The sequence below is a fragment of the Amblyomma maculatum genome, chromosome 9, assembly GCF_055883805.1.
Source record: "Amblyomma maculatum isolate TAMU_Amacu chromosome 9, ASM5588380v1, whole genome shotgun sequence".
NCBI lineage: Eukaryota > Metazoa > Arthropoda > Arachnida > Ixodida > Ixodidae > Amblyomma > Amblyomma maculatum.
In genome coordinates, this window is record NC_139352.1 from 30966106 (window position 1) to 30989114 (window position 23009).

Consider the following 23009-nt stretch of genomic DNA (forward strand, 5'->3'; position numbering starts at 1 on the left):
TTTCCATGCAAAGTAATGATGTGTTCCACATTGCAAAATAAAAAGATCAACTTTCTTGAATCCTACATAGATTGTTTATTTGTAACATAAATTAGTTATTTTTCACCAAAATCATCTAGAAGGGTTTGCAAACACATGCTGCACGTATCTGTAAAACCCCATATTGGTCTGCATATAAATGTTCACTGTTGCAGTTCAGATGGCTGAAATTACTAAACGACTTCTTTTAACAATTAACCACAGTGGACTGGGTCAAGCGAAAGCCAACAGCGAGTCATGGTTGAAATGATATGGTTTCACCTGGGGACGCTTCACATATAGTGTGTAATCTTGGGTTTGCTGCATTGCAAACGAGGTAAAATACTGGGAAAACTTGATCTATGGGCATGGATTTCTGCATGTTGACCAGTACGCACAAGACAGCAGCAAAGGTAGCAAACTGTACTTGCACATGGTCTTAGACTAATGAATGCAGCCTTTCTTGAACTGTGATTGTAGTTCTACCACGTCACTTGAGGACCGTAGCATTATGCTAAAATACACTCGTTTAGTTCTATATACTTCCTGCAGCGCCGTTCAGCACAGTTTGTTAACATGGGAAAGTTGGAATTTTCTTTCATCTCGTGGCGTGTTTTACTGTAAAGCAACATCTTTCAATTTTAACTATGATACCACATTATGTTTTCATGAGCAGATGGCTCCTGTAGATCATAACACACGCAAGCAACAAGCGTCTGAAGGGCTGGCTAGTGATTATAAGTAGTGCGGAAGCAAGACAACAGTTCGAAACTGGAAAACAGCATGTGAGTATTGCTCCTGCATCTTGTAACGGAACTTCAGGCAAGCAGTAAATGCTGTCTTCAGCATTACATCAACTGCAAACTCGCCATGTGTGACATTCTTTCTCTCTGTTTTCACTCCCTCCTTCGTTCCCTCACAGCACGGTTCAGGTGTCCACAGCACAAGTGTGACAGATACTGTGCCTTTTCTGTGAACCAATTGCTAATATTGATTGAGATTGCAGAACTGCAGTACACCCTCTAGCTTTGTTATTGAAGCTAGTTGTACTCTATGACCATATTAAAAACTGCAAGGTGATAAGAGCAATGAAAGAGGATGCAATACATATCAGCACTTTGTGTTGTGTCTTCTCTCGTTGCAGTTAAAGCGTTTTTTTACGCACATTACAGTTGCAGATTTTGCTCCCGGATGTGTGCTGTGTTCATGCATTTGCGCAGATTGAATGTATGTTCATGTCACACTTGCACTGGCTACACATTGACCGAAACACCATGGTATCGCACTCCCATGTCAGCAGAGCAAGAATATTGTGTGCACCAACTAAAACAAAAGACCGCAGCCAGTTTTCTGCGGGAACAAAACAATGAGGCTGTCTGCGACCTCGTAGCTTGTATAAAAACGATAGCTACAGAGTTATTGTATGAGCGAAGCAAATATCGTTGCATTCGTCGAGTGCTTGAATGCAGACCAGCAATGCACTGCCCAAAAAAGCAAAGGACGCTAGAAGAGAATCCATCACAGGCCTGCTAGAAGCAGAACGGCAGTGCTGCTTGGTTTATTAACTACTATTATCAGCTGCTGTACAATATCAGTACCAGTAACAGGCACCACTAACAGCTAAAATAACAGTCCAAATCACTGCTAGAAAGTGCCTGTAATGTCTTGCACTGTTAAACCGTTGTGGCACTGAGCTGAACAGGTCACACGGAAAAAAAGATGGTCAAACCTACATCAAGATATCTGCACGCAGAAGAAGCGTCGCTAAATATTTACAATACCCAAGACGTAACATTCGGATGAAGACTAACCCTCCCGAGATCTCGCAGCCAGTGTCATCGACCCAGCCTGAAATTGTACTGCCTCAGTTCGGGTTCCTCTGCACAGAACTCTTCGTAGACGTGGCAGATGCGGCCAACTTCCTCCACGGTGAGTTGGATGATCCTTGTCGTAGGGTCAATATCGGAAACGTCCACAAGCTTTGCTGCCAACTCTTCACGGTTGTGGGGAAACAGGTTCCTGAGTAGCAAAGTAGCGGTAAAGCATATTAACCAGCTGATTCATGTTTGGCATTTCCAACCCAATAGTTGTCAAGATCAGCCAATAATGGCACCTTCCTTGTACCCTTGTCACACAAATCCTGTGACTGGTCTTATCGGTGCAAAAAACAAATTGTAACAGATGTAACATTATCCTCACTGTTTAATACTTTTTTTTTTTAATCTGATGAAGACCCGGTTCAAAAATATTAAGTGTTCCTACCCCCCCCCCCCCCCCTTTCCTCACTGTGTTGTGATGTTTGAGAATTGAAGTGTTTTATAGCTGTGTACATGAAACCCACACCAACGACTAAGACAATTTTGTATTTCTTTTTTTTTTCATCCATTTGGAGGAGTAGAAAGTTGTATTTTGACTGGTGAAATATAAGGCTGGCTTCGAGATTAAGCGTACCATCCGACGAACAGCTTATGCAGCATTTTACATTGCAATACCTAAGCCCTAATTTTAACGATGGAATTCGAATTTTTTTTTATCAAACCTCTAAGGTCGACATTTTTTTTCATCTCGCAGGAGGCCCCTAAGAACAGTGGGCCCGGTTCATTTGAACCCTTTGAACCCTGGATAATTCGGCCCTGGGTGCAGCTCTCTATTCTGTTGCAGCACTTTTGGCGTCTCTCATAGCCTGAGTCGCTTTGGGATTTTAAACCTCATAAACTAAACTAGCTAAACTTTTATTAAGCACTGACAGAAGTTCCAAACCTTCCTACTAATTATGCTAATTCTGTCTGCTATATATGCATATTGTGATTTCAGGGGCTCGATTTTTTACTTATTAGTGACACAATAGGTGGTTACCTAACAAACTCATTTTAGGCACACTGAAGCATTTATACCTGCAAAAAAAAAAAAAATTTACACTCGCTGGCGTCATACCAGTGAGTGCAGTAGTCAGATGTTGCGCCAGTAACAAAGAACGAGGTTTAGAAAGCTTTAGAAGCTATAAAAAGCGGGAAAGCAGCTGGGGAGTATCAGGTAACTACAGATTTGTTGAAGGCAGGTGGGGATATTGTGCTAAAAAAACTGGCCACCCTGTATACGCAATGCCTGGTGTCGTCGACGGTACCGGAATCATGGAAGAACGCTAGCATTATCTTAATTTACAATAAAGAGGACGTAAAGGACTTGAAAAATTACAGACCAATCAGCTCATTATTAGTTATGTACACAGTATTTACTAAGGTGATCGCTAATAGAATCGGGGAAGCTTTAGACTTCAATCGACCAAACAATCAAGCAGGTCTTCGAAAAGGCTACCATCGACCATATTCATACTACCAACCAGGCGATAGAAAAATGCTCGGAATATAACCAGCCCCTATATAGACAGCATTTACTGACTATGAGAAAGCATTTGGCTCCGTCGAAAACTCCGCACTGATGCAAGCATTGTGAAATCAGGGTGTAGACAAGCCATATGTGAAAATGCTGGAAGATATCTATAGTGGCTGCACAGCAACCATAGTTCTTCATAAGGAAAGTAATAAAATTCCCATAAAGAAGGGTGTTAGGCAAGGATCTCCCCAGTATTATTCTTAGTTTGTTAGAGGAAGAAGACTTGGAATGGGAGCAGTTAGAGATAAGGGTTGACGGAGAATACCTCAGTAATCTGCGATTTGTTGATGACATTGCCTTGCTAAGTAACTCGCGGGATGAATTGCAAAGAGTGATTAATGACCTGGACAGTAAAAACAGGAAGGCAGGCCTGAAAATTAATATGCAGATGACTAAGCTAATGTTCAACAACTTGAAAAAGAAACAGCAGCTTGTAATAGGTAACGAAGTAGTGGATGTGGCAGATGAATATGTCTACTTAAAACAAGTGTTAACCGGTGATCCAGACCATGAAAGAAAAATAAATAGCAGGGTACAATTGATGCGGAGCGAATTTGGCAAGCACTTGCAGAGTATGACTAGCTGCTTACCGGTAGCGCTATACAACAGTTGCATCTTACCTGTACTCGCCTATGGGGCTGAAATGTGGAGGCTAATGAAAAGGGAAACAATGTGGAGAGCTATGGAACGGAAAATGGTAGGTGTAACGTTAAGATATAGGAAGCATGCATAGTGGATTAAAGAAATAACTCAAATTAATACCATTCTAGTGGAAATCATGAAGAAATGGGTGTGGGCAGGGTATGGAGTGCGAAGAGAGGATAGCCAATGATACAAAAGTGTAACAAATTGGATACTAAGGGAAGGTAAGCGTAGCAGAGGGCGACAGAAAATTAGGTGAGCGGATAAGGTTAATTAAAAGTTTTCAGAGGCTGAGTGGATGCAGCTAGCACAGGATCGGGTTAAATGGAGGAAAATGGGAGAAGCCTTCACCCTGCCATGAGTATAGACCAACACCGATCTGTGACGTAAGCGCGATGCGATGGTGCTTCTGTCGCCAGGCTGGGCCAGTTGGGGGTGAAAACTAGGCTTAGCATCCATAGGAATACATGGACCCGAAAAATTTCAAAGCAATTTTCTAATTTCACGGCGTACCTATGATCTCGTTATTCTGTACAGAGAAACCATGAACATCCTAGAACAGATCACGAAAGTATAAAATCTCATTAACGAGGCAAAGTATTTTTAAAATACCGCGAAACATATGCGGGTGCGAGTTGGGAGGGCGACCCATAGAAACACATGTAAACACAACTTAAACATTTTACTCGGTTCAGCAGCGTTAAACCCTTCTCATTTTTTGGTGAACGTCTTTTATCACGCCTCGACATCATGTTGCATGGCACACTACATTCCCTTGCAAGTACTGCAAGTCTGACGACTTGCGGGACCGTTCACAGCACGATAAACTGACCGCGCACAGTTGCAGACGGCAATGCACCACCGGCGCTGTCGCTAGCAGACGCTCTGAAGCTGGAGGCGGCCGCGGTGGGTATCGCCAGCTGTGCTGTTGTCTGCTGCAATGCGCAACTCTCGTTCAGTCCGCATTGTCAAACGACATTTGACAACTGCCTTTTAAATGTAATTCTGTCTAGGATGTATCACTTGAGGGACAGTATTATCAAGCTAATTTACTCCATGCGGCAGCATATCAGACTGTAAACAAATCTACGTGATTCACTACATGAGCATTTTGGGAGTGTCCGGATTCACAACATACATTATTCAGGGAGTTTTAAAAGTAGACCGCCTCCGCAATGATGCAGCATACTTCTTCAAAGCGCTGGCCAAAGTTTAATGACCGGCCACCACTTCTGGTGCTCTGCGAAACGAGAAAAATGTTGCAGTAAGTTGCGTTTACTTGTGTTTTTATGGGTCGCCCTCCTAACTCGCACCCCCATAAGTTTCGCGGTGTTTTAAAAATACTTCGCCTCGGTCATGAGATTTCATAGTTTCACGATCTGTTCTAGGATGTTCACGGTTACTCTGCACCGAATAAGGACATCATAGGTGTCTCATGAAATTAAAAAACTGCTTAGAAATATTTCGGTTCCATGTATTCCTATGGGCACTAACCCTATTTTTCACCCCCAGGCGGCTGCGACGCCTCGAGCACCCCCTTTGTTCGTAAACACGATGTTGGTCTATAGCCCAGCTGATAATGGTGATGATTGTGCCATACCAGAGTAGCCATAAAATGCGGAGACGTCCATTAAAAGAAAAAAAATGAGCACCTCTCTTCATTTTGCATGTCTGACTTGCTGTCCTTGTACTAAGTATCGTTCAGAGGCCTGCACATTTTTTGCGTGCACATTTTTTGCGTGCACATTTGAAGAAAACGTGCTTTGCACAGGCAAGATTTGATAGTGTGCAGGCTGTGACCACCGATGTAGACGCTGCACTTAATAAAGACTAACCAGAAACACCACGAAACAATAGTGAAGCTAAATCACAAACTTGGGAAACTTCTAACTTTGATCACAACCTAAACACCAGGTGATTGCCATGTGCAGCAATGATTAGTACAACAAAACATCGATACGGTCATGGTTAAACTTTTGCGCGCCACAATGGGTGACTGGGCCACGGGCACTAGTGTTTCCTGCACATTGCCAATGTCATGATCACCAGTAGCACAGTGCGCGGCATCAACAATGAGCTGATAGTGCAGCCTTAGATAAATCACGTCAGTCACAAACAGCATCTGCGTGGATGCATTTCCCATGCTTCTACGCACAAATTTCATTAGTTTTGAATGATACGATTATTTTTTGCGACCTCGTGAGATTCACATCAGCGAGATGCTCCTGTACCCTAATTGTTGTGTCACCGTATAAAGGCCTGGATCTCGAGGATATGCGCAAGAGCCGTTAGAGTGATGGACCAGCAGGCAGCTGATCCCGACTAAAACAAGACATCCCTTTACTCTGCGGACGTGTATATATACACAGAAAGGCCAACCGCATTAAGCCACTGATGCTGGCATAACTGAAAGGTGGCGACCTCTACACATGCTCCTGATGGAACAAGGAACAAGGACAATTCCCTAATCAGCATATCACAGTGCTTTCTCAACAAAGGAGGGATCAACTTGTTCAACTCACCTGACCCCTTTTATAAGCAGCTTCTGGCGGCCATTGAAAAGGCAGTTGATGACCTTCTCGAGCAGGTCGAATGGTTGCCCGATGATGGGCTCCTTCAGAGGCACCAATCGCACCAAGCCAATGTCCACGGCTGCCGGAGGCACAAAACTGCTCCCTGGAAGCACAGCGCTTGCTATTTGACACACCGAGGTTCCAGGCAGTCAATAAAATAAAAAAAAATGCCCATCTACCTCTCCACTGCAAGTAGCGAAAGCAGTTCCAAAGTGAAAAGCTCTTCACACCAGCTGTACACAAATAAGTTTGGCCGAGAAGTCATCGCACACCTTGAAGAGGCACGTAGAATCAGCACAACGTCGGGCAACATCAAAACGAGGAACCACATACTATCTCGAGACCATGACTTGGAGGTGAGAATGCAGTAGGTGCCAGAATAAGTGGGCAGCATCGGCAACAAGGCCACACAAGCGTAGGGCGAGCGAGATCGCACTTAATGACCACTTAGGTAGTCTCAGAACACTCAGACCAGCCCCCGACCCCGATCCGATGACCTCAATCCAGCTGCACGGGCCAGTCGGGCAAGGCGGTGCGCCTTCGTGGCACAGACACCTTGGTGTTAAACCACCCCCCTGCTTCCTTGGTTTCTCGTGGCAGAAAAGTATTAATACACAAGGCCCACATGGGTCCAATCTGACTACCAAATTGCTGTTGCAAGAATAAGCTGACGAAGAAGTGGCCAGAGTAACATGCAGAAAGTGCAACATGGACACCTGTAAAATGGTATGGCACATGTCGCGGGACTGGCCCGATTATTATGGCATCAGGATAAAGCACTTCAAAGGGCCTATCATCACATTCAATGCTTGGACTACACCGAGCAACGACACTTGAGCCGAGCGCGTGCTGCTGTCCCTCTGGGAGTTTGCATGTGAGGGAGGCATTGACTGCCAAACGTGACCTCCCCATCCCTACTTCACCTTTTACCATGATCACATCTCCATGCCAGCGTTAATCAATAAAGCTTACTCAACTCAAAAGAAGTTCATTATTGCAAGTTCTTTAGTAATTGAACGTACCATTTACATACAGCAGGTCCATTTGGGGTTCCTTTGAAACCCAAAAGCGCCACCCATAAATGACTACCTTTAGCACATCCCAAAAGCAACTGCAATTTCTGGCACTACAAAGCTTCTTTCAACTCGCAACAACTCATGCAGAGGACCCGAAATTTGACAAGAATACGCAGAGTCGAGTGCTGAGAACTGTCAGTTGCTTCCGGAAAAATGTGAGACACCTAAATACTCTGCAGGAAGAAGCTGACTAACGCAAGCACTATAATATCAATTACGTATAAGTTTTTAGGTTCTGTTGCATACTTTAGACAGTCCCAGGTGAAAGTAAAAATACCACTGATTTCGTACAATTTATATACAATCTTAAAAGGTTGGTATAGAGACTGCATTGATTATGTGGAATTTATACATGTGACTAAGCTTTGGCACAGAAGCTGTTTGGCTACTGGATATGGACACCGCAATGCACCCCAAGTGGCAATCGTATTGCCGCTGGCAAACAAAAAATCTCAAGTCCCAGGCCCATTTGCAATGCCCATATACTAGAAAAGATGAAAATTCTGCAGTACAGAGATTTCAGTGCAGGCTGAATAATTAAAGCCAGTCAAGCCGAATTAAAGCATTCAGTCGAAAAACGACGTCAATGAATGACATAGGCATTAAGTGTCTGTTAAAACCAGGAACTGTATTATTATGTGCACGTGTAGTGAGTCACCAATAAGTAAATGCTTAATCTCTTCCTTGAGGTGTTCTCCCACTAACTACATGTGTGCCTCATAACCAGCAAGACACCGCTGAAAAAGGCTGCTATTTTCTAAACAGGTGAAATAGGAAACAATGTATTTGGCAAATAACTTTTAAAACAAAATTCCCACTACTGCTGCAACTGTTCCCTTCCCAAAACTATTTCTTAACCTCAATTAAAGGAGTGATGCATGTGACTAGCCGCTACAAAACACTGCTTAGAGCTGACCGTCATTAATTTGCTTAATTTAGCCTGCTTAATTCAAACTGCCAGTTTACTGAAACGGACGGCGTGGCCCTAACAACACGAAGTGTATTAAAAATGCTCTTGTTAATAAGAACTCCGTACAACTGGAACAAAACCTTATTCCCGCATGAGTTGAAGTTAAGAAAAGTTGACTGCATTTCATGACATTTTTCTCGCACAACAGGTGAAAGTAGCATTATAGTAGGATACAACTATAATGCTACTTACAAAAGCACTGTCTTACAAAAGCGCATTATACGCATTGCATGTAAAGTGCCGTATTTCTTCCACACTGCAAGCCTTTTCCATCAACACAACGTTATACAAATGAAGTCCATGTATCACTATAGGCTGTGCTATAAATATAAACTCGCCATAATAAAAAAGGATGACTTCTTACTTACACTTGCTGGGTTAGAGCAAAGCAGAACTGTGTATGATACCCGCGCAGCAGAACCTTGGCATGTTAAGAAATGCCGCACAAACTATGGCAAACAAATGTTGCAGCATACCTTACCGACCCTTCTGAACCAGTTGTACTGCTCCGAAAATATAGATTTAATCAATATTTCTTTGAAAGAATTGCCCCAAATGTTCATGTAGTATTGTACTGTACAAGTACAATGCACTGCGTACTAAAAGTATGTCTCTTTCTTTGTGCCGACGATGTTTTTTTTTTTTTTTTCCCTCACATCTTGTTTGATGTATTGTACTCCGCCGCCGTCAATGCTGCTCTGTAAGAGGAAGCCAGGACCTCTCAAGCTGTTTATACAGCTTTTTCCCTGGCTGTCCTCGCAACACCAGTTGCGGAAATAAACCTTCAACCTTCAACCTAAGAACGGCAGCTGCTAACTATGGGCAGTGATCCACGGCCTCCGTATTACTCCGCTGAACAGTAAACAGAATCTATTTTTAATACTTGACTATACCAAATAAGCCAGAAGCACTGAAATTCTTGGGCTTCTAATTTGATCAGATGGTTAGCATTTTGTTTAGGTAACCAGAAAATCCTTAACAGCGAACTACTTTCTGTCATGGAGAAATTGTGCGAGGCAGTTGCTGCAGCCTTAAGCTGTATCCGACTATAGCAGCACTTGAGTATCCTATGCTTGTCCCCTGTGCTTCTGCGTTTTGCATCATTCTTTTTGTGGTATCCTAAATTTGAAAGGACGGATGAAAGATAGTTTGGTTTAGTTTGGTTTATGAGGTTTAAGGTTTGTGAGAGATGCCATAGTGGAGGGCTCTGGAAATTTCAACCTCCTGGGGTTCTGTAACACGCACTGACATCGTGAAGCACACGGGCGCCTTGCTTTTCGCCTCCGCCGAAAAGTGGCCGCCGCGGCCAGGATTCTATCCCGCATTCTTGGACATTGCAGTCGAGCGCCCTAACCACCGTGCCACCACGGTGGGGCGAAGGATGAAAGAGCCTCACCATTAAGTGTGAGCCGGTGCTGGGTGATGCAGTAGTTCTGGCAGAGAATGGACAGGCGGCAGCGCTGGGGGTCCAGCACAGGCGCTCCAATGCGTTGAGCCACCTCCAGCTGAAAGGTTAGGGAGAGGGGCACGCGTCCCCGCCGGAAGGGTCCCTCGCGCCGCGACATCTGACGCAGCCAGCGTATCAGCAGTGGGCTGGCCACACTGAATGGCAGGTTGCCCACAACCTGCACCTCAGGAAGCTCGTCCGACTCCCACGGCACGGCCAGCTCCCTGACATCAATGGGGCAGTGGTAATAGATATAGGGAGGTATTCGTGGCATTTGGGGTATAGCATTCCCTTAGCTACAGGTTCGCCACAAAGGATGCCACAGGCAAAAATTTTGACTACTCAGGGTTCTTAAATATTTACTAACACCACATAAGCCCTGTATACATGGACTAGACAACACTGGGTCGAGTCAGCGTCGAGTAAGCGAGGTCACCCTTACTTGACCCACCTGGTGTCTACATGAATGCCCTTCTAGTGAGTAGGTACAGCAGCAGTGCCTAGCTTTGAGATTCAATGTTATTGCGCAAGCTTCCTGGTCGTGGTTGATTCCCTTGCCTTTTACTATCGAGAGCTTCTATTATTTATCGTTGATGAGGGCTAGAAAGCATTCAACTTCGCTGACACTCCTAGTCGTACCGGAAGCTTTTTGATCTCAGAGTTCCCCACAACTCAAATCCCTGACTCGACAGTATCTGCACGCTTTTAGACAAGTGAGTCAAGCAAGTTAATCTACCCCTTGCAAGCAAGTTAACTTGAGCCACTCTGCCGCCTACTTTACTCGACCCAACTACGTATACATGAACCGATGAACTGACAACTGTTTTTTTACTCAACAGGCTTACTTCACCCGACTCTGTCGAGTTCATGTATACAGGGCTATATAGCGCCACTGTGCACATCTCTCCCGAGAAGCATCAAAGCTGCTGTGACCAGGAGTTGATGGCGCAACCATTGGGCTCGGCTGCCAAATGCCCAAGAAACCAGGCCACAAAGAAGGACAGTCATGAATGACAGGAAAGTGATAGCAACGGGAAAAGGCCATTCTTGTGAGGTGTACCAGTGCCTTGACCTAACTAAGGCCGAATATTAAGAAATGTGTTCAGTGCTAGCACAGGACACATACCATAATATTTTTGATCATACAAAAGTAGAGATGCAGTAGTTATAGAAATAGCAGAATGTATATGGCTGTATGAGGTTAAAAATGTGCATAGGTATGTACACCAGGGGCTGACAACCATTTCAGCATAAGAAAATCCAAACAGCTTTCATAAAACATGCAGCTTCATTGAGGTTTCATAGAGCTTTCATAGAGGACATTATAAATCTCGACATCCCTCTCTCCCCACCTAACATGTGGCCGAAACGGAGCACGCAGATGCATGACCTATCAAAAAATGCCGCTAATTAAACCACCCGGAGTTACATAATAAAACAGGCGCCCAGAAGCGATGACACTATTATTGGTCCAAAAATAAAGTTGTTAAAATAAAAGGCGGGGGCTGAAGCATGCATGGGTTCGTATGCCCCTGGACCCAAAGAAATAGTACTGCACAAAACACAAATGGTTGATAAAACCATGTTTGAGAACCCTTGATACAGACACATGCATAAATGCGTAGCATTAAATGCCTTATGTCTTCAAACATGTACAGTTGGTTTCTTCCACCTGCGTTCAAGCCTTTGGGATGGAAAAGACAAAGGCCAAATAAAATACATTCTATAGAACAAGACCATAAAATAAAAAAAAAAAAAAAAGAAAATGAGGTGCAATGGAAAAGGTCAGTAGAGCAAACAATTGTGGCAGCAACATTTACAGACAATGTGCAGCAGTACCACTAGTGGTACTTGCAGTATTGCCAGGAATGGCAAACATTATATTTGCACGTTGGCAAATGACTGCCAGGTCAGTAACTGAAATTGCAACCTCATCAGAGCAGACAACACTGAGAGGTGAGGGGGGCTATAGGAACAGCACTGCTACAGCATCAATTTTGCAGCCTTTGCCATAAAAAATTCTAGGAGTCACTTTGGGCTACTATGCGATGAGGCGAAAGCCTCTACTGCACGGTGGTCCGAAGCCCTCCACTACGGCACCTCTTTCTCTATTTTCACTCCTATCTTCCTCCCTTCTCTTAAGGTGCGGTCCGCAGAGAATCGTGAAAGATACTGCGCCTTTTCATTCCTGTAAACCAATTTGAAACACTGCTGATTCCTGCTTTACTGCATTTTCTATATGCTATTTGGTGCGGCATCATATATCCACGAATGACGTCATGAACGGATGTGACGGCATGGTGGCGTCACATCCGGTCATAATGTCACATCACGGCCGATGCCATCACAGTCATCTCTGTCATCGACTCATCATTGTCACTATCACTAACTACCACTATCATTATCAGTCACTATCTACCACTGACTACAGTTCTTCACTGACAGCATTAAAGGTAAACCGTTGGCATGATGCTAGACAAGGAGAACTAAGATATTTTTCTCGTGTGCCTGGCGTGGCTGTCAGGATGATTGACAGCTATAGTGTGACTGACACCGGGAGTATGTGCCATTAAAGGATTTCACCTTAAAATGTCAAGACTGCAACTAGACCCCACTCAAAGTAAGGGGGGGGGGAGGGGGATTGGTGACTGCAAGAAATGTATGAAATGTATGTGCCGCAGACCTCCTTCTTGAGAGGAATGGCGAACAAAACACATGGATAGAAATGTTGACATCTATACCTGTGCTTTACTGACACTACCTCTATAAGCCTTAGTTGAGTCTAGTCCCAGACATCATCGTCAGCATGGCATGTTGCACTGTACGATTTCTAGGCACATGCTTGAGTATCAAACTCACAGTGTGCATAGCATATTATAACTCACTCTGGTATGAACTCCTCCAGATGCTGGTAAAAAATGTCACCCAGTACCACATGTAGCCGGTTACCAGTGGCCTCAGATAGAATCTGCAAGCAAGGAACATGCAGCGCAACTACAGATAGCTAGTTTATTCATACATTCTGATAATGTCACACACTGTTTGTTGCACAGGCTTAAGAAAATACATAAGACAAGCAGTCAATGAACAGTCAGCGTTCAGCAGCAGCAGGTACTAATGACCTTCCAAACAATCACACTGTGCTGAAATGACAGCTCCACTGACCGCGTATGGTGCCTGAATCACGTACAAAGAGTATGTGAGCACCGGACACACATGAACACTGGTACTAAGCAATATGGTGAGACTGTCAGGCTCCCAGAGCTTTAAAGCCATGGATACCCGATATGAAGGTTCTTTTCACTTTAATATGCTTGGCAGTTTTGCAGAAACAATGAGAATTCCAACACAGCCTAATGAGGGCTTCACTCACAAGTAAGTGTGTTGACCAGAATGGTATTTTAGGAGCAATAAATGCATCAGGAATGTCGTTTGGTATTTACATCCATTACTATGCACTGTCATCTTCACTCTGCACAATGTATTGTAATCTGAAGCAAAATGGTGCCATCCCTGAGTAATGGCAATGTCAAGTCAACCATGAGATATGTCCTCAGTAAGAGATGAAAGGAACAGTGCCGCAAACAATGACAAACAGTTCTAGAGCTTCTGACAAAGAGAACTTTATATCCGAAACACATGGTATACTTCAGAAAGCGTGCAGCATTAGAAATGCAGCCTGTTACATGACAATGATCAGGAGTAAAAATAAAACCAAAAGCTGCAGGTCCAGCTAAGCGGGACATTCAGTACATGAAAAGTTGACATGTGACATAGCATCTCTATTTTCTCTGTATGCACGTAATAACTATTTATCATACAGACTCCACCCACTGAGAGTTAAGAGCAAAGAAAAGGCAGCAATATTCACAAGAGAGGGAGAGGAAAAAAGAAAGAGAAGAGAGCAAAACAAGAGAGAAGAAAAGTTGAGTTAAATCCACTATATGAAAAGAATGTGTCTATGTGGTCCTTCGAGGTCTGTTTTTTGTCTACAGACCGATGCTCAAGCCATTTTCATCGTCACCATCATCGTCAGCTTAAATATGCTTACTGCGTCTCCAAGGTTTCTCAAACTATCCCTATCCTGTGCCAACTGTGAATCTGCACATCTGAATTCCTGCACTTCCTGCTGCCTTCCCTTGGAATGCAGTCCCTTAGCCTCAATGACCATTGGTTGCTTTGCCTTGGAATTACATTACATCCCAATGCAATTTCTCCTAAATTTCAACTAGAGTTATTGGAACTAGGTCGTCAATAACTCGCGCTTGTTCTCTGATCTTCATTGCACACTTCTCGTCTCTTGACAGTCGACACAGAAAAGTTTTGAATTAGTTTCTCTTTCCTCTGAAATGATGCACAAAGCAATAGTGACATAGCATTCACCTATGCCAGCGAAATCACTTATAACAGAATTTTCCTTTTGTGCCCTTTTGGATTTGGTATCAAAAGCCAAATGATGGTTGCAAAGTACAGACGAATGGAAGTCCCATGAATCATGAAAAAGCAGCAATAAAATTGCTGCTTGTTTGTTTCTGGGCTTCGAACTTTTGGATATGTTTGTGTGAGAGTTTGGTTAGAATTATGACAAAGAAAGGTGTGACAAAATGGCAGTTTATGACATGGCATAGTATTGTATCCCGAAACAACTTATGCCACGAAGGACGCTGCACTGGCGGCTGAAAGGCTCTGGTTTAATTCTGATCATTCAAGGATCTTTTAACCTGACATGACACCATACAGTTCACAGACGCCTTTCCCATTTTATCTCTATCCAAAAACTGCCCAGTTCAAAAAGGGTACTCTGGCTGAGCTGACCAGAACCCCAACTACAAAGTTAGAAGTTGCAGCTTCTGCATGCTTCACATGACCGCAAATCATCTCTTACATCAAAGCTGTCGATCAGATGAAACCAAATTGCATAGAGGAAAAAATTATGATATATTAGTTACACTTTCCCAAATAAAGGAGAAACAACTAGATTGTTCTGCCTCTCCTCTGTAATGACATATCATTCATTTCCCTTTCATACCTCCCTGCCCTGTGCCCCAGTCAATGTAACGGTGGAAATATGAAACAAGGCTGACAAACTCTGAATCATCACCACGCACCTGGCTACACCTGCTATGCTTGCCTTCTATTAGAATCAAGTTTATTACCCTAAACGACCATTAGTTACCCTCCCTACACATTGCATGCCCCGCTCATTCTTTCCACGATGCTTAGTATAAGGGCACTCGAATTCTCAGCTCAAGGACACGGTTTCAATCCCGACCACGGCAGCTGCTTTTCAATAGAGAAGAAAGTAAGCAGCCAGCATTATGTATGGTGTCGCGAATTCACTGACGATAGCATCATATATCGCCGAATAACTAATCTAATCTCGTAGATACTTTCAGCCTGCAAGAGGATCTTAACAAAGTACTAGCATGGTGCGACTAAAGCCTCATGACGCTGAATATAAGTAAGACGTCCCATCTATCCTTCCACCGCCATCGTAACTATGTCACTCCTACTTATTTCGTTAACGATACCCCTGCTGTGCTTTATAACTCCTGCAATGACTTAACCTGGACACGTCTCATTAACATCGCTAACTCGGCTAACCGGTTGTTGAGCTATTTGCATCACAATCTGGCACTTGCACCCTCTTTTCATAAGTTACATACCTACAAGACCCTAATCCAACCGAAACTTGAATACACTAGCGCTATTTTAGGTACTCCTCATAGCAACCCCCTCGAATCTATTCAAAACTTTGCCACTAGACTTAAATTCTATCTGATTACTCTTACAGTAGTAGTGGTACAGCATTAAAAACCACAGCTTGGTCTCCCCCCCCCCCCCCCCCCCTCCCCCAAGTACCGCACCGTGAAATAGCTTGCCTTGTTCTTTTTCATAGGTTTTATCACTCATTGCCACCGGAGAATATCAGATCACCCGACCACTATTCCCGCTATAACCACCTAACGCTGTATATCCCCTACGCACATGCACTGTCACATAACAAAACTCATTTTTCCCGCCCCTCATTTAATGTCATGGCCAGGGACCTTTGAGGTATAAAAAATAAATAATACAATAATAAAAATGTCAGCACACGTTAAACAATCCTATGTGGTCAACATTTCCGGAACACTCCACTATGGTGTTCCCATAGCCTGACGCTTCGGGACGTTAAATGCCTTAAACCAAATCAAACCAAAACTAGTTTTTCTTGATTTCAAATAAAATTTCATTAATTTATGCCTGTTCCCTTACTCACCGTTCTCTCTTCCTCCCATCCCTTAGTGTTCCACCTCTCATTTTCCTAAACTTAAGTTCAACAATTTTCATTAGCCATTAGATAATTTTCAATAAGATACAGCTGTTATATATCTTTCTCATGAAGGATGCCAATAATTGCCTTTCATTATGTGAAAGTATCTACCAAATGCTCTACCCCATTCTTGTTCTACTAGTTTTTTTACTCTTGTGGGGAGGAGTCGCAGTGACTACCCTACAGTGACTACCCAACAATCCCAACATTTTGCTGCCTATCGAAAAACTGTTTTCCCTTCAAGACTCTGCAATGTTACTTTATCTTTCTGCATACCAACTTTCAGAGCCACCCTTCTGCTTTGCCTGTCAAGGTCAATGATCACGCAGTGCAGTTCATCTACCGAGCAAATGGTGAAACAAAATTATCATTAATTGACAGGTTACAAAAATGCTGTCCATTACCTTTTATCCACACCTCTGCAAAATCTGGACGTCCAAATACTACCTATAAATACACAGTGATAGTACTGGAGAGATCGCATCTGTGCATTTGACACCTTTTCTAATGGATATGTTTTTTATTCTTTACTGAGAATAACATGGCTGTGCAGACCATGGTTGTCTTCCAGTAATGCCTTCACGACCACTTAGGAGTTGATCAAGTCAAACGGTTTGACACAGTTTATGAAAATTATGTATAAGGGATTTTTATATTCTGCGTTTTATCACCTGATGATTAATACTGCAAATATGGTATAATGTCGGGTAACCTTCACCGAAGCCAGCCATCCTTTGGTTTTCTGGAATCTAAGTCTACCCTGATTCTGTTGACTGCTTTAGTAAATAATCTGTAGGCAATAAACAGTACTTCATGTTTCAAGTACATGATGCTCTGTTTCGTACGAATAAAGGTGTTTGCATTTCTCAGATGCTGATACTTTCGAGGTCATTATGCACTTCTGAAACAAGAACTCTTTGGCAAACTTACGCATCTTATTCATATTGAGAATGACATTATTGCCCTCTGTCTTTTAGCAAGCACAAGCCTGTTTCAACTTACGCAAAATTGCAGCCTAAGTAAAATATTTAAGCAGTTGTGGAAGACGGAAGCCGAGGTGACAGCCCTAGCTTCTACGTGGTCCTAGGATGTCAGTCCATCGTCAAGGCAGGGCAGTGGAAAAGTGGGTGCCAAATCATTTTCTGGTACCTACTATGACCGCACGATGGAGGCTGTTATACTACCATAATGTGTTGTTTAATCGAGGAGGCTATTTGCTTAACGAAGTAACGCTGCACCAAGAAGCCCCATACCGATAAAGAGTAGTGGAGGGCTACAACTTAATTTCCGACCACATGAGATTTCACCCACTCAATGCAGGTAGGAACAGGATAGAAAAGTGCCGCATCTGCCAGCATGCTGCGGGCAGCTCTACGACCGTTACCCACCCTCAGTGTGGGCTCGAATCGGTCGTCCTTCTCGATGGCAACAACCTGACGGGCTCCGAGCTCGAGCAGTGGCCTTGTGAGGCACCCCGGGCCTGGGCCAACTTCGATAACGTGCTTGTCGCGCATGCTGCCGCAGGCCCGCACGAGCCGCCGAGCAAGCTTGGGATCGAGCAGAAAGTTCTGGGAAAGCTTTCGCATCGCACGGATGCCGTACATACGCAGCAGATCACGCACCGATGGCATCGGCGGCAGCCGGTACGCTGCAGCCGCCGCACGCAAGCCTTGGGCAGCAGACATTTTAAGCGACAATGGAACACAACACAGAGAAGACTCGACAGGAGCGATCAAGGTAGCCGCATCACTGCAACAATAACAGATTTTCAACAGGTTTTTCGCATGTTGACTTCACCACGACGGTTTGATGGAAACGCACATAGAAACGCAATCTTCGAAATACCGAATGTCCGAAAGCCGCATGGAAGACCACAAGCCAATAAGGGCACCAATAACATGTCGCTGTTATATTTAATATTCCTTCAAATGGCTTTTTTTCTTGCCTAAAATAATGCTTTATCATCTTTTCTTCGAGTGGTTTAGATGAGTTTATCAACGACTAGCATCACGGACTAGCATCATAGAGTTAGTCTTTGTATTTGTATTTGTAGCATAGAGCCATCTACGCAACTGTTGTGGAAAGTAAACGGCCGATTCAACTAGTGGCATATAATTTCGGTTTCTTATTTTGCAATTAAAATCGCAAATGTATCGTCTCTACAACAGGCCAGAGTTACTTTACTACGAGCCAACGTCTCCACCTTTCCTTTTATTAAATTACTTTTTCTTGGCGTTGTAGCGGAGGCGTTGTTGAAGCATACACGAAGCACCGTTACGTGCGTTACACCGCTCACCGCACCTTTCTGCTTGAACACGAAGTTCTCACGTTCTTCAAAAGGCGAGACTATGCGTCGTGGTCACAGCGAGGAAAATCTACGTGTAGTCGGTTAGCGGACAGTGAGCACGCGCCTCAACCGAAGGTAATAAAGTTGTACATGCAGGCGGTTGAATAATAGCAGGCACACAACAGCGTTGGGCTTGGATGGGGACGCAAATAATAAAATTGCCGATCATGTCCAAAGCAGCATGACCGCGTGCTTTCTGCGGTGAGGTTATTTTACACAACAATCACGTTACAAAGACTGTCACAAACCTGTCAATCATAGACCCGCTTCTAGAAATTTGTGTCTGCCAGTCAGAGTGGGCCATAGGAGCTGGGCTTATTGATTTGTAACATGTTTGTGATGTGACAATTGGGTAATGCTGCCCCTGGTCTAACAGAAAAGCAGCAGCTAACACTAGTGCTTAGTGACTCATTACAAAGCAAAAGTTCAGCAGAAAAAAATCATAATTTGGGAGCTCATTATTTGCCCACATGGTTCCCACGGCACTAGACAATGTCATCACACAGTGCCCCTGCTGCAGACGTAAAGCAGCAGAAACCAACTGACAGCAAACACTTGGAACAAATGCACTTTATTTCAGACAGTCAGAGGAATTACAGTCCAAGGTACTGTCAATTTTTAGAACCTGCATCTTATATAGCAATTTTGCATAAGAAGGTTTCACCACTGCATGGTCCATCTAAGAAAAAAAGAATCCATCCTACAAATGTGCCTCGGATAAGATGGACAAAAATGCTTAGGGCGTGCAAATTTATATCCTTTAAGAATTCTTGAGGATCGGTCCGAATGTAAAAACATGGAAGGCAACAGTTGCACATACCCATAAACATCTTTACAGTTAGCAGCTACTGCACTGTCAGTCCTTGGCACCAATAGCTGCCTGTCTCGTTCAATAAAATTTTCATTTTGAATAACTTCTTAAAGCATCATGCAGTTATAATAACAACCTCTTTTAGATAATACTCTTCACATTGAGCAACAACCTTTCAATAAAGTTGATTTAACAATCCTAGCTGTTATCACAGCAATTCTAGCTGGCATGACAAGCTTCATAAGTTACTCTTTTCAAAGTGAGATGACTAAAAAACTGCTATGTGCAAAAAAATGTGACTGTGCACAAAGCCCGTTTTAACAAGTTAGACGAGAGCTGTGTTTACACTCCTTGTGCTTTCACAGCATCTCCTGTGTGGATGGAGTGTCTGCCACGTCGGCCACACTCAGAAACCGGCGTATAGCATTCCAAGCGTCAATTCCTAGCTGGTCTATCTGAACTTTTCCATCTCCACACTCATGGCAGTGAAGCTCTTCTTTCACAACTCCAGACAGTTGCCAAAAGTCTTTGAACAGACGCCACTTGCTCTCGGCCACCATACGTTTGGCCTCTTCCATGCTCACAGCTGCTAGGTGGCGCACCCTACCCAAAACAAGGGGATGCCAGGAGACAAGCTCAAAAGCAGCTGCACATTGCTTCAGTGACGAGCCAAGGGCAAAATGTGCAGCGCGCTCAGTCAGCAGGGCATTTCGACTCAGAAGGTTCTTGATGCCCTGGCAGAAACCTAGGTATTTCTCGACATCCAGGGATACCAATGTGTAACTATTGTTCAAGCGCTCTGTCAGGCTATTTACAAGAAAGCAAGACATACTTGGGGACACAAATGAGCAAGACAAGCAGTGCAGAGTGCGGCTATGTTGAAGCCAGTCAGTGAAGACATGTACGTCACGGTCATACAAGCAGCAGTTATACATCCCAAGTCTCTCGAGACTCCTGTTCTTTGACAGACCGGTAATAATGACGTGGTTGACTGATGCATCCGTGGCACTAATGTCGATGTAAATCTCTTTCAGTGTGGTCGTTGATGACAGGTAAGTCGCTATCGAATTTGCGCACTGTTTGTCAATCACGTGCTGATGTGGGTCGATGCGTAGGTGAATGGAGGTGACATTGTCGTGCGATGCTAGTGCGTCACTTATCTCTTTCAAATAGGCAGCGTTGAGAAATCTGAAACTGTGGCTTGTTATTGCAGGCAACTGCTCACATTTTTTCAAAGCGTCAGCAAAACATGCCGCGTTCGAGTAGCACTGCCGAACTGTGACCTTCCCAACAGTGGCTGTTTCCCGAAGGATTTCACAAAACTCCCAGAAGGAGTCGTGGTTTAGCTGGTCAAACCGAAGTTCACAAAGCGATTCACTTTCATTCACTGCAGCGAGCAGCCTTCGCAGTTCATGGTCACGAAAATAATTTTGCCCAAGCACAAGTTTCTGGAGAGAAGCACTTCCCCTGAGTGCATCAGCAAACAGTTGGACGCGCCACCCATCCCCCCACACCGCTTGGGCATCTTGAACAGCAAGCTGCTTGATGGTGCCTGGAGAGAGCCAAGGGTTCATAAAGGACCACTCACAGGAGCTAAAATCAACTTCCGAAAGTGAAGTGTTTGCTACAAGTGCGTCCGAAAACAGACTCGCATCAGTCAGGTCAAACACAAAGCGCCGAAGGGTAAGCTTTCGGAGGACACTGTTTTTCGCCAGACCCTTGAAGAGTGGCTCCACATCACAGGGAGACTGCCTACTTTGCTTGACCACCGTCAGTTCGATAAGTACGGAATTCTTGGCAATATACTTGAAAAAAGAGGCACCATTACCAGGAGTCAGACAGGCCCCGTCGATTGTCAGCTTTGTGATACTCGAGCTCTCCCGGAGGGGCTCCATGTCAACCTTGTGATCTGTGCGCCAAGACAGGTCTGTCACACTCAGTGCCTTTAGTGCCGTTGACTTCCTCAAAAAGTCAGCAAATCGTGCTTGTACGCTGCTACTGCTATCCAGTAGACTCATCTCGTTACACTCCAACTCCTCCAGTTGACAAGACTCGCACACAGCAGTGATGAGGTCACATATTTCAGGGTACTGTGGCTCCTTGCAGCCTAAAATGCATTGCGGCTCGCTTTTGCCGACAAGTCGGAGTTTCTTGAGTGATGTGCTCAGCCGCAGGGCGTCGCAAAAGTGCCTCCGGTGTTTGTCAATCGAGCTGCAGTCTACGTCGACGGCGACGACGCACCGGTGGTTCGCAAGCAGACAGTGGAAGAAAGAGGCCGCGTGCTCCGGCAGCTTCTCTTCGTGCATCCAACCAATGGCGTGAGGGTTCTGCATGCGCGAGACGGCCAGTTTTCCGGGGCTGACTTCGGTCAGCTCGGCCTTCAGAAAGCACAACAGCTCGTTCCAGACGGACAGGTCTTGGGAGACGTGACACATCTGCCGGCCTTCGAGGTTGTGCGTGCAGGTGGTTGGGAACGGTACGCCGTTCCATTGGCATTCCGTCGTAACCGGAACCAGCGATGGCAGCACACTGGGGACTTGCCAAAGGCGCAGGCCCAGGCCCTCGAGGTAGCGCAGCAACGCATTCTGCCTTGCGTTCATTATTCTGAAAGAGTTCGCAGATTGAAAAAAAAATATATATATTTATATATAGATCAGACACTTTGGTTTCGTCAGGCACTTTCAGATGAGATGTTTTAAAAATAGGTGCTATTCCGCCAGCAAACAAAGTAACAGCACATGCAATAAGGACGGAAACAGAAGAATACGAATTTTTGAAATCAAGAACGCCGAGCACTCACTGTAAGTTGAAGCTTCCAGTCTGTTGACACGGGAATGCAGACAAGTTTCGTTGTGGGAGGTCTGCCGCCAACAAAGAGCGATCTACGCCAGAATCAGGAGGCTGCTGTTATACCAACGCCTGACTGCGCGAGCAGTCTACACAGCCGACAACACAAGAAGCCCTTTTCCACTGCGACGCCCTGCGTGCACCCCCAATTCGAACCTTGGTTGGGTCAGCTGTGGTCAGTGCTCACGCGCTCTTCAGTCAGCCCAGACACCTTGTCCAGCTGCTTTGCGTCACCATTTCGTGCACACAGACTATTATGCAAACGGCAGATGGTAGCCACTACCTTGCTGTGGAAGGTGCTGTTTCGCGGTTTATCGTTCCATTACATGATATGCGTCTGGTAGCAGAACGCAGAAGACAGCGCGCGCAGAACGCGCCGCTAAAATGCCGCGCGCTGCTTCGACTGACGACTTGACTTGGCTGAGTACGTGAGTTGTGTGACTGAAGCCATTTCAAGGCCAGCCAGCCGTTGCTGGAAGTGTCGGACAAGGTCTGGTGCGGCAGTTCATGTTTTATGTGTGCCTGACAGTCAAGCATTATATTTACACCGGAGCTAGGTATCAACTCTT

General features: G+C 44.5%; 2 protein-coding genes across 2 annotated transcripts; both read right to left on the bottom strand.

Annotated features, from left to right (window-relative positions):
- Positions 1-65: 65 nt before the first annotated feature.
- On the bottom strand, positions 66-18451 carry mtTFB1 (mitochondrial transcription factor B1). Its single transcript, XM_084578511.1, has 5 exons — positions 17824-18451; positions 13005-13087; positions 10069-10343; positions 6576-6729; positions 66-2037 (listed from the first exon to the last, which is right to left on the bottom strand). Exons 1-5 carry the CDS (start codon positions 18118-18120, stop codon positions 1854-1856), a joined length of 993 nt encoding a protein of 330 aa, XP_084434637.1. The 5' UTR covers positions 18121-18451; the 3' UTR covers positions 66-1853.
- Positions 18452-19342: 891 nt separating this feature from the next.
- Positions 19343-22992, bottom strand: LOC146178751 (uncharacterized). Its single transcript, XM_084578517.1, has 2 exons — positions 22394-22992; positions 19343-22197 (listed from the first exon to the last, which is right to left on the bottom strand). The coding sequence occupies exon 2, from the start codon at positions 22191-22193 to the stop codon at positions 19953-19955; it is 2241 nt and encodes a 746-aa protein (XP_084434643.1). The 5' UTR covers positions 22194-22197; positions 22394-22992; the 3' UTR covers positions 19343-19952.
- Positions 22993-23009: the final 17 nt, after the last annotated feature.

Coding starts and splice junctions, on each gene's coding strand:
- LOC146178751 (XM_084578517.1), bottom strand. CDS start 22,193: ATGAACGCAAGGCAGAATGCGTTGCTGCGCTACCTCGAGGGCCTGGGC.
- mtTFB1 (XM_084578511.1), bottom strand. CDS start 18,120: ATGTCTGCTGCCCAAGGCTTGCGTGCGGCGGCTGCAGCGTACCGGCTG. Junction 13,088..17,823: donor GATTCGAGCCCACACTGAGG/GTGGGTAACGGT, acceptor CCTTGCTTGCAG/ATTCTATCTGAGGCCACTGG. Junction 2,038..6,575: donor CTGCTTATAAAAGGGGTCAG/GTGAGTTGAACA, acceptor TTTGCTACTCAG/GAACCTGTTTCCCCACAACC.